This window comes from Clarias gariepinus, chromosome 19, assembly GCF_024256425.1.
Source record: "Clarias gariepinus isolate MV-2021 ecotype Netherlands chromosome 19, CGAR_prim_01v2, whole genome shotgun sequence".
NCBI classification, from domain to species: Eukaryota; Metazoa; Chordata; class Actinopteri; order Siluriformes; family Clariidae; genus Clarias; species Clarias gariepinus.
The window spans coordinates 19,485,643-19,497,804 of NC_071118.1; the positions used below are offsets into that span (position 1 = coordinate 19,485,643).

At 40.6% G+C, this 12,162-nt stretch overlaps 1 protein-coding gene across 1 annotated transcript; it reads left to right on the top strand.

The window, feature by feature from the left end:
- The first annotated feature begins 10,112 nt into the window (after positions 1-10,112).
- ch25hl2 (cholesterol 25-hydroxylase like 2) lies at positions 10,113-11,615 on the top strand. Its single transcript, XM_053479027.1, has one exon. It carries the CDS (start codon positions 10,250-10,252, stop codon positions 11,153-11,155), a length of 906 nt encoding a protein of 301 aa, XP_053335002.1. The 5' UTR covers positions 10,113-10,249; the 3' UTR covers positions 11,156-11,615.
- The last annotated feature ends 547 nt before the right edge of the window (positions 11,616-12,162 follow it).

Genomic DNA, 12,162 nt, shown 5'->3' on the forward strand with positions numbered 1-12,162 from the left:
AAATCCAATCTCCTCCCTTCCACCTGTGCTGTCATTGCTCAGTGAATTTAGCTATTTTTCAGGATATAGGCTGAATTTGCACAAAAGTGAACTCTTTCTGCTTAATAATACAGCACTAACAACTGGTATCCACAATTTTCCTTTCAACATAGTGAGAAATCAGTTTACCTATCTCGGTATTACAATCACAAGAAAACATAAACACCTTTTTAAAGAAAATTTTATTAGGTTGTTGAGCCAAACAAAAAAGGACTTGGGACACTGGTCACCACTGTCCATGTCCCTGGTGGGACGCATTAATGCCATTAAAATGAGTGTTCTTCCTAAATTTTTATATTTTTTTCAGTCTATACCTGTTTTTATTCCCAAATCTTACTTTGGTGCTTTAGATTCAATTATATCCTCTTACCTTTGGAAAGGTAAACATCCACGACTGAATAAGTCCCTACTTCAAAGATCTAAAAGAGACGGTGGCATGGCTTTGCCTAATTTTCGTTTTTACTACTGGGCAGCAAACATTCGATCTGTCATCTTTTGGGCATATTTCCACAACCAACCTAATCGGCCTGCTTGGGTGGAAATGGAGATAAAGTCCGTAAAAAATCTCTCTGTCTCTGCACTCCTTGGATCTGCACTCCCCATCCCCTCAATTAAATCTATCAATAACTCAGTTGTTAGGCATACCTTGAGAGTATGGGCTCAGTTCAGAAAGCACAGCGGTCTTCTGGGCTTCTCTCTTTCCAGTCCTATTGTCTCTAACCATCTCTTCCAACCTTCCTTACATGACTCAGTGTTTCAGGAATGGTACAATAAGGGCATCAAGCTTTGCAAAGATCTGTTTGTTGATCATAAGTTTGCATCGTTTGAGCAGCTTTCTGAAAGGTTTAACCTACCCAATTCTCATTTTTTCAGATACCTGCAAGTAAGACACTTCATTAACTCTTCAATACCAAATTTCCCTGAAGCTCCTGATGTAAATATTCTAGATAATCTCCTATGTTTGTCCCCGTTACGTAAAGGCCTAATATCCACTATTTACGGTGGATTGATGGGTTTGAGTCACACCCCTTTAAGTAAAATTAAAACTGCTTGGGAGAAAGATTTAAATTTGTCACTATCAGATGATACTTGGAATTCAATTCTTAAACTTGTCAACTCAACTTCTTTATGTGCTCGCCACTCTTTGTTACAGTTTAAGGTTGTACACAGGGCTCATTTTTCTAAACTTAAACTTTCCCGTTTCTACCCAGGCATTGATCCTTGCTGTGATAAGTGTAAAAGTGGAGAGGCGTCTCTTATTCATATGTACTGGACATGCCCGAACTTGGAAAAATTTTGGAGGGATGTTTTTAAAACCTTGTCGTACATATTAAAATGCAACCTTGAACCAGACCCTCTGATCGCTCTCTTTGGTGTCACTGGAGAGGAAGACAAGTGTCTAACTCCAGCTAAACAGCGTTTGTTATCTTTTGCGACACTCCTGGCTAGGCGTTCTATTTTATTCAAGTGGAAGGATACCACGTCACCCACTCACGCCCAGTGGCTCAGAGATATTATGTCCTGTTTGTCCCTGGAGAAGATTCATTACTCAATCCGTCATTCAGACTTGAAATTTCAGCAGGTGTGGGGGCCCTTCCTTCGTTTTTTTCATATACATTAATAGTTCGATTCCATTCTTATTTAGTTGTTTGTCTGTTTGTTTTTTTTCTTCTCTTTTTTTTTTTTTTTTTTTTTTGCACGCAGAACTAAAAAACTTCCAGCTCCACACATGCGTACATATATATATGTGTGTGTGTGTGTGTGTGTATATATATATGTTTTTTTTCTATTTTTCTTCTTTTTTTTAGATGCCTGGCGTCTAGCCTTTCTTATACATGTATAGCTGGCTTGGAGTCAGGGAGGGTTGGGGTGGGTGTTATAGGGCTTATAAGAGGGTCATAGAATCTATAGTATATTGAAACTTTACATGTTTACCCTGTTATATCCCTGTTTAAAATCAATAAAAATATTGTTGAGAGAAAAACACTGAGAAGACTCGATATCCTGAATGAGTTGAGGGAAATGCATTCAGAGATGGCCTTGCTGGAAGATCTCAGCGTAGAGGTTTCTCGGAATAAAACGTCAATTAAACAGCCTCTGATCATATCCACCCAGAGGTCCACCCTAGTAACAGATGTAACTAGTGCACTACCACCACTAGTTGTGGTGACAGTATTACCAGCAGCTTTATATCCAGAGGGGAGAGACAGCGTCAACAGTGGTTCCAGCACAACTGTATAAGCCTCCTGCAACTTAAATAAGAAAATGTGTTGCCTGTCAGCAAAGTGGATTAGACTTCTGTTGACCTACTTACAAGTGTGGTGGTAGTGACCATTTTTTAGCAGATGTTTAGCATAACAGATGTTAAGAAAGGAAGCAGCTTCATTCTCGAAGTCTGATGATGACATTGCTACATAATGGATTGGAATTGATCATCTGATTGAAGACACTACCCCGTCACACATACAGTACCTGCCTAGACCCCTGTACAAAGGTTTAGTTTGTATAGTTGTGTAACTATAAAGAACTAAATCACAAGAGACAAGACATCATGAATAGTCTAGGAGGGAATGTCTGGCTCTCATTATTGACCAACGGAAAGCATATCATCAAAGCTCTATGGCCAAAGAAAGCTGACCCTTAACAGCTTTTGTATGTAGCTTTTTATAAGGGTTGTATGAGTGGATTTGCATCCCATTTGGTCTGGTCTGTTGAGTTTTTACAGGCAGTATATCCAAGGTTTGTTCAAGATGGTTGGACCACTGTATGACCTGCTGAAGGGAACAGCTGAGACAAAGGAGAACGAAAGTAATAGCATTACCACTAGTGCTATGATAATCAAAAAGAAAGAAGTGCCTTCTCAAAAACCCATTGTATGGACAAAACAACACCAGCAGGTATTGGTAAGATCAGACTGCCTGGCAGAACCTCCAGTCCTTGGATTTCCTGATTTTACACAGCCCTTTGTACTCCATACAGTTGCCTCAAACTTATACCATCAACAAAGTGGGAAACTCACCAGTGGGAAACTGACAGTCACCGAACAAAACTTTCATCTGCACTGAGGGAAACTGACAAAGCTTTTACAGCTTTTAAAGTAGTCAATCACTGAGAAGTTCTGTGATTACCTGCATTATGCTCCCACCTTCACTGTTTATGGCAACAGCAATCCATTATAATGAATTATAACATAGTTAATTGTAACAAGATGAGATGCAGATGGATAGACAGAATTGGCAGACTTCCATTTCACCATTTAATATGCACCCTTAGTCAGCATTAAACCCACCAAACAGTCATTAAAATCACTCAACTCTAAGAGTAAAAGTCTGCTGTGCCACTGAGACAAGTTTTACATGGAAAAGGATAGAATCCTTCCCAGGAGGACAGCTAACAAGCTTGTGTTACCAGAAAAATACACAACAACAACGAGTCTTGGAAGAGCAGCATAGTAAAATGGGACATCAAGAGGCGGAACGAACAGCATCATTGCTGACAGATTCTTCTGGCCAAAAATGCAATGTGAAATGAAACATTTTCGAATGAGGAGATGCAACTGTTTAAAGCAAAAGAAACCAAGTAAAAAGACCAAGGCAAGCCTTATGAACATTGTAACAACTCACCTCTTTGAACCTTTGAACCTTTTGTACATAGATTTTTTTGCACCTTGATAAAGTAAAGGAGGATACAAGTATATGTTAGTAATACTTGATAATTTCAACACAGCAGTTCTACACAGCAGTCCTTGTGTCTACAGCCGCAAATCTTTTTAAAGGTAAATTGCAGGTTAATTTGTTTAATTTTTACTTTTTATTTTGTATTAATTATTTTTATATGAATATTTTTGGGTTGTGGAACAAATCATCGGCGTTTCCGTTGTTTCTTATGGGGGGAATAACATTGTTTTAATAGGGTGACTGTAAAGGGTTTGACACTTTTTGCACGGGCAGCACCATAAAGCATGTACATGAGTCGAGGTCTTACAGGAAAACGGGTAATTTATTAAGGAATAAATGGGGAAGGAAAGGGTTAAAGGAGGGAGGATAAAAAGAAAGGGAAGGAATGTTGTGCATGTGCAGGTCTGGTGGGCAGTGGGAGCGGGCAGAGTGGCAGCATGGGCCCGCGTAGACAGCAGCTCCTCCAGAGTTCACTTGCGCTGACTCTTATCTCAGGGAAGGCCTGGACCGGCCTCTTCCAGCTCTCTCTGTGGGTGCGACCTCAGATGGGAGGTCTCTCTGATGTCTGAAGTGGACAGGGGCCGTGACGTGTACCTCTTTGCGGCCTTTTTCCTCCTCAGCGGCAGGGTCACGATATCCGGCTCCATTGAGAGCTGAAGACCCGCAGGAGCTCCGGCAATGAGCTTGCGGCTGTCCTTATTGTGGCAAGCAAAGGCATACTTACCTCTTTGATTACCTGGGGCTTGTTTCATTGCCCCGCTTGCATGCCGCTTTTTCTCGTTCTTGCTCGCGCGTTGCACTCTCCGCTCTAGAGAAGTCCAACTCCCCACTATGTTTTATAGCATGGGAAGAAGCCCGGGATCAATTAACGGAGATGGCTCACCAGTCATGTCTAATTCCGCAGCATAGCTAGTAAGTGAGAAGCAATATTAGATTTGGGTGCACGCCCATCACAGGCACATGCCGTGACAGTGACAATATTGTTTTTATGTACTTTAACGTTTCTATTATTGGCTTTTTTGATGTGTAATTATGTTCAAACACCTGTGCTGCTATATATGTACGTTTTTAAATTTAGATTGGGGAAGGGGGTTCTGCTGTAATTGTAAAGTGGAAGGAAAATGATAAATTGATTTTCAAGAAGTTACCTTATTTGTAAATAGAGTCCACCTGTGTATAATTTAATTTTAGTATAAATGAAGCTGTTCTGTGAAGCTGTAAATCTATCTATCTATCTATCTATCTAGTTTTCCTCAGAAGTCCTGGTTCATTTGCTGAGAACATCTCATGTCTATTTGTCAATACATCAAAAGAGCATGAGTCATCTGCATGTTGCATAGAATTCCAGGGAAACAACATAGTGAACAACATGAGAAGCAATTTACCTCTGTGATTAATAAAGTTATTTGAATCTTGAAAGTATTTTACAGACACGGGCATGTTTTTTGCCATATGAGGAATGAGGAAGAGTTTACAGAGGACAAAGAAAGAGAGGGAAAGGTAGGAAAGATTTGGTTCTATATTATGGTCTAACATCACCATGACAACAATGTGTTAATAAATACAGGAAAGGTGTTACTACTGGAAGTATATACTGAGAAAACAGAAGCAAGTCAGATATGTAACGCTGGCTGGCTGTGAATTATGCAGAACTTTTCAAACAGAGAAAGATGACTTTGAAGGAGAGACACATTTTTTTGACCATTTTCTTTTAACCAAGCGTAGTAACTGGTACTCAAACACTGACACTACTTGATTTAATCATGAAATTATTCATGAAAATATTTTGACATTGAAAGAACTGCATTTAATAGAAGTAACAGAAGTAGTCAATATACAGTATTGCAACCTTATTAGAACAGCGCAAAAGGGCCTTAATATATATATATTAGGGATGCACCGAAACCGGTATCGGCCTCGATACCACATTTTCTAAAGTACTCGTTAAAAGTTCCCCGATACCGGGGACCGATAGCAAGGTGTGAGAAATGTTTATGTTTGAGCGGCGTGTAAGGGGTTAATCACAGGCGCCGAGTGACCGCCCCCTGGCCCGGAGTACCCGCCCCCCCGGTCCCGAGTGCCCGCCCCCCGGCTGCAGCTCAGAGCGGGGAAAGGCGAGGCCAGGCATGTCAGCCCTGTGGAACTATTTCAAAGTGAATAAAGACGACAAAACAGAGGCGGACTGCAAAGTGTGCTCAGCGAAATTGTCCAGAGGAGGCTCAAAAGGTAGCGCATTTAACACAAGTCATTTAATCAAGCCCCTAAAATCCCTACAGGACAAAGTGTTGTCCAAAGCGGCAGAGTTTACAACAAACTGAAAAAAATACTTGAGTTGCACTGTCACTGTTTAAATTTATTTTATAATTATTTATTCTGTAATATGTTTCATGCAACATGCTTTTCATTTTAAATAAATGTTCTTTATTCCTAATTAGTCCCTTGTTTTTCTTTGTTAAATTATATGACTAAAGCTGTTACCTGTAAATTTAAATATTGTTTTTATTAAGTACTCGTTATCGGCGGGTACTGAAATGCAAGTACTCGTTTTCCAAAAAAGTGGTATCGGTGCAATATATATATATAGTAGCGTTTTTACGCCGGGAAGAATGCTGGAGAGACGAGTGAGCTTATTTGCTACCCAATGCAATTGCTGGGAGTTCTTTATTAAGCACACAGCATGTAAAGCATGAGCAGCACCTTCACTCAGGAGCCTACTTCCAATTCAGCACTAGCTTGAACTGGAGCACATTTCACACGTCACACCCTACACACACAAACAGGGCCGAAGCCACTAACCAAAACACCTTTCCCCATCATGGTGAATACACCGACATCCCCGCAAGGCATGCTGGTCGTCAGCCGCCGCCCCGCCCACGCCACAATATATATATGCAAAAAAATGGCAAAAATCATATTTTGCATGGTTGAATCTTAACAAGGTTCCAAGTAGAGTTTCAACATGCAACAAGAAGAAATGGGAGTGAGGCAAAATTTTTTTTGAGCATTCAATTAATTAAAAACAACAATTAAACTGAAACAGGCTGTTTTACAGCTGATCAAAAGTTAGTACCACACCTCCAAAAAAAAAACGTAAACCCCCCCCAAAACAGAAATCAAATTTCCAAACATGAACTCAGTACTGGAAGCTCCACCGTTATTGTTGATCACTTCAAAAATTCGTTGCGGCATGCTTGATGCAAGCGTTTCCATGAGGTGAGTGGGAACATTTCTCCAAGTGGTGAAGACAGCCGCACAAAGGGCATCTACTGTCTGGAACTGTTGTCCATTTTTGTAAACATCCCTTGCCATCCATCCCTGAACGTTCTCAATTGGATTTAGATCAGGGGAACATGCGGGATGGGCAAAAAGAGTGATGTTATTCTCCTGGAAGAAGTCCCTTGTCCTGCGGGCATTGTGTACTGTACTGTAGTGTTGTCCTGTTGAAAAACCCAGTCATTACCACACAGACGGGGCCCTCAGTCATTAGGAATGCTCTCTGTAACATCTGGACATAGCCAGCGGCCGTTTGACGCCCCTGCACTTCCAGAAGCTCTATTGTTTCACTGAAGGAAAAAGCACCCCAGACCATTATGGCGCCCCCTCCACTGTGGCGCGTAGAAAACATCTCAGGTGGGATCTGCTCGTCATGCCAGTAAAGTTGGAAACCATCAGGACCATCAAGGTTACATTTTTTCTCATCAGAGAATTAAACTTTCTTTCACCTTTGAATCTCCCATGTTTGGTGCTCTCTTGCAAAGTCCAAGCAAGCAGTTCTGTGGCGTGCAAGGAGACGAGGTCTTTAAAGACGTTTTTTTTGTTTTTGAAGCCCTTTAGTGTCATGCTGTCTGATGGTTATGGGGCTGCAGTCAGCACCAGTAACGGTCTTAATTTGGGTCGAGGATTGTCCAGTGTCTTGACGGACAGCCGATTGGATCCTCCAGCTCAGTGCTGGTGAAACTTTTTTGGGTCTTCCACTTGACTTTTTGTTCTATAACCGTCAGGATCATTTAAGAAATTCCAAATGACTGTCTTACTGCGTCCTACCTCAGCAGCGATGGCGCGCTGTGAAAGACCCTGCTTATGCAGTTCAGCAACCCAAACACGTTCAAAAAGGGAGAGTTTTTTTTGCCTTTGCCATCAGAACGTGTGACTACCTGACAGGAAATGACGATGAATCCACATCTTTGCACAGATTTAGACTTTTAAAGGCATGTGCTCCTAAAATTTTGATCAGCTATAAAACAGCCTGTTTCAGTTTAATATACTGTGTGTGTGTATATCTATATATATATATATATATATATATATATAGTGGAACCTTGGATTATGGGCATAATTCGTTCCGAAAGCGGACTCATTTTTTAAGACTCATTTCAAGACGTATTACTCTTATTTAAGTTTCACACACACACACACACATTAACGTAAAGACTGTTTAAACGAAAGAATTAGCAAGGAACATCGCTAATGACACTCGTGTGAGCGCATACTAACGGAATCACTGCTGTAAAGTAAAAAAAACAAATTAACCTGCACTTTATCTTAGAAATGAATTGCGACAAAGCAATGTTTCTGTGTAGAGCAGAGAGTGTGTGTGTGTGTGTGTGTGTGTAAAGGCGAGAGGAGGGGTGTGTGTGTGCAGGGGACAGTGTCCAATGAAGCGCATGCACACACATAACGGAATGCTGATACAGAGAGATTAGAAAAATGGATCTTTTACCTCTCTAATGAGACTTGCTTTTGCTTTACACATGCACACACGTGTTATAATAAACAGTACACGTACACACACGCATACGACCACAAAATTAAATATGTTTTACGCGCACACACGTCACAGTGTTATAGTAAACTGTACATGCGTGCACGAATGTTGATTATACTAGTGAAAGACGCTCTAAGACCGAGCAGAGGAGATAATTACCCACAATTCTGCAGCACAAGAGAGAGAAAAAACATTGGCTCAGTTGTGATCACGTGACACTCGGCATCAAAACAAGAAGCATATGCGTGCTACATGATACTTGGTACTCATTAACCAATACTCGCAAACCGCGTTACTTGCAATCCGAGGTTCCACTAAGTATACTGTACATATTCAGCAAAATAAGATTTCATGGAAAATGCTCTTGGTAATGTGGATGTGTGTTAATATTCAGAGCAATATGGCAGCATTGTGTGAGTGCAGGATGAGTTTATTAAGTAAAGAATTCCAAAGAGAACATCATCGCTGTGCTGTGACCCCCCCCCCCCTTCCCTCCTCTTTCTGTTTTTCAAAAAAAGAAATGAGAGAAGGCATGCCATGCTGTTACTGTTGCTTCCTGCTGTAGAAAAAAAATACTGTGAGACATCAGCAGTGCCTCTGGTCGCTGTCAGCCAAGATATGATTAATTACATCTGCATGTGTGAAAGAGCAAGTGATAGAAAAACCTAGCAAATGGATGCAGTCTATAGCCTACTAAAGCCTAAACAAGTGCATATTTATCTCTAGGGTCTTATATAATGTATTATTATGTAAATCTGAAAACAGATTTCCACTCAGTTAGTGTTTGCAGACTTTTATTTCTGAAACATTAAACTCTGGTAAAATGGTAAAGAATAAAAGGTAAAAATAGGGACACAATACTTATGATCTATTTATTGTTTGAATTTGTGGCTGGTTTCAATATTACAGTGAGCTAACTATTTACATGCATTTCTCTATTGTCAGTTATCATGTGCTGAAAACTAAAGCGTAATTTTTATTGTGAAATAAAGATTAAAGGGAAACCACGTTGCACCAATAGTTAGTTTCAGCAGGTCGATATTTCATTGTATCGCAATTGGACAATCTTCGTTAAATGTATAGGGATTTGACTACCTGTAAAAGGGCTCTTTCACACATAAGGCATAGCAGGAAAATAAGATATAGGGTAATCATACTTTATTTTATGCATCGTTTATTTAACACTTATTATCAATGTTAAGAGTCTGGCTTTGCTTCTGATTTATCACATTTCCTCACATTACAGTGAGCGAATAGACCATGTTTTCACCCATGTACAGTATTTATTGCCCATTCATTTGCTGCATAAAATAGCCAGAAAAGGCTGCAGATTATCACAAAGATTCACAAAAATACTCCATATCTTTTTTTTATATTGAGGTAAGAAAATCAGTAGCCTGGATCATTCTCACATTGATGACAAGTTCCTTCACACATTTTCTCTCTCTTAGACACACAGTAGAAAGACAAAGTGAGCGATGGAGAGTGTCAGAGAGATAGATCTAGAGGGCGAGCGAGATTGAGAGAGGGAGAGAGAGCGCGGATGTAGGAGGTGGTTCTTAGATGCACAGAGCTTTTCAGTCCTGCCTCGCTTGGCTCCTCAGACTGCAGACTTTCTGCCATTCCAAAATTCTATAAAGCATCAGAACCCTGAACTGAGATTCTAACTTTCTTCTGTCTCCTGCAAAGAGCAGCATCACCTTGACTGGAGTTGCTACGGACACAATCCAAGCTGTGGGTTTGCACCATCTCTCTCGAAGAGCACAGAATGAGTGTGGAGAGGCTCAGCAGGTCTCTTTGGGGTGCGTGGGATGGCGCAAATGCAACATGGCCGCTTCCTGAACAAGCTCTACTTCAGCCTTTCTGGGACTACCTGCGTCAGAACCATGCCAGCACTATCAGCTCACCACTTTTCCCTGTGCTTCTCTCTGTCTCTACCTACTTGGTCCTTATACTTTTCTACACCACTCTGGACCTTCTGGCACCAACGTGGCCAAGTATCCGCCGCTACCAGCTGCACCCAGATCGCACAGTCACATGGTCCAACGTGGGCACCACACTTGCACTCACCACCTACAACCACCTGCTTTACATCTTTCCGGCAGCCGTGGCACAATGGCTGTGGCGCCCACCTGTGCCACTTCCACACCATGCACCCTCGCTCACTTCCTTCTTGATTGGTATTGCAGGTTGCACAGTGCTTTTTGATTTCCAGTACTTTGCTTGGCATCTGCTGCACCACCGCATTGCTTGGCTGTATTCCACCTTCCATGCTGTGCATCATCAATACCGGCAGACATTTAGCCTGGTTACACAGTACTTGTCAGCGTGGGAGCTTATCAGTGTGGGCCTGTGGACTACTGTGGATCCTTTACTTCTGCATTGCCACTGTCTTACTGGCTGGGCATTTATGGTCTTCAACGTGTGGGTGTCAGCTGAGGACCACTGTGGCTATGATTTCCCCTGGGCCATGCATCGCATTGTTCCATTTGGCCTGTGGGGTGGTGCACCACGCCACGATGTGCATCATTTGCAGCCCGGCACCAATTTCGCTCCCTTCTTCACACACTGGGATTGGTTGGCAGGCACTGGAGGCGCACCTGCCAAGTTTTATAACAACATTGATCACAGCAGCCTGAAAGATGATGGACTTAAATCAGACAAAGGGATCTGAGAGATTTATTCAGTGGATATTGCCTCCTTTAAAACGCTTTCCCATTCTATTTTTTCCTAGGCATATATTTTGCTCTTTTATTGTCCTCTTCATCTTTTATCATTTACGTCATTTTGACTGTATATTAATTTTAAGTAAAAGAGGCTGGACATTTTATAACGTAATTTCAACGATGAATGATCCAAGTGAACAGACAGAGAGCCTCTTTTTTCTTTCACACTCTTTCTCCTGCTCCATCTCTCTGTTAACTATTTACAGAAGCTCCATTTCTTTCCTTCACATCCTTAACAATAGAGGGTATTTTGAATGTTTAATAAGTTAAGGTAACTGAACCTTTGTGTTAATCTTGAAGCAATACAATTACAATCATCTGTTCATGTTACATGTTATAAAGTTAAGGTGTGTGTGATGGATTTTTTTTTATACCTTAATTTGTATGTTAATTCAAAAAATCAATTAATAGAATACACAGAAATTTTAAATATTATATGGTGTTGTTAATTAGACTACAAATCACCACTAACATACTATTAATGACCTAAACTAAAGACTTTTATAGGCATTACCTTGTCTGTGTAGCTCTTTTGCCTACTCAGTTGTCAAGAATACAAAATCAGCTTTCAAATTTTTCACTTGTTTAATATAGTGTTATTTTCTTTTATACCACAACTCTGAAAAAAAGGGTAAATTCCAGATTTCTATTAATGCACTAATTGTAATGTGTTTTTGTTTCTGTAAAATCAATACATTACAGTGACTACTAAAAACATATTAATTTTATTATTTAGCCAAAAAATATATAATCATAGATATGAGGTTTTCTGGAAGGGGGCATTTCTGGAAGAGTTTACCCGGTGTCAGTCCCAGAGGTAAAAAGGTAAACCAGTAACTTTACTGCAATATGAAAGTCTCCAAAACAGACAGTGTTCCTTACAACTTGATTCTTTTTATTAACTTCAAGACACACACACATGTAGACAGCACCAGGGTGTTATTAGACATTTCCA

Excerpts from the sequence above, each read along its gene's own strand:
- ch25hl2 (XM_053479027.1), top strand. The coding sequence starts at position 10,250 with ATGAGTGTGGAGAGGCTCAGCAGGTCTCTTTGGGGTGCGTGGGATGGC.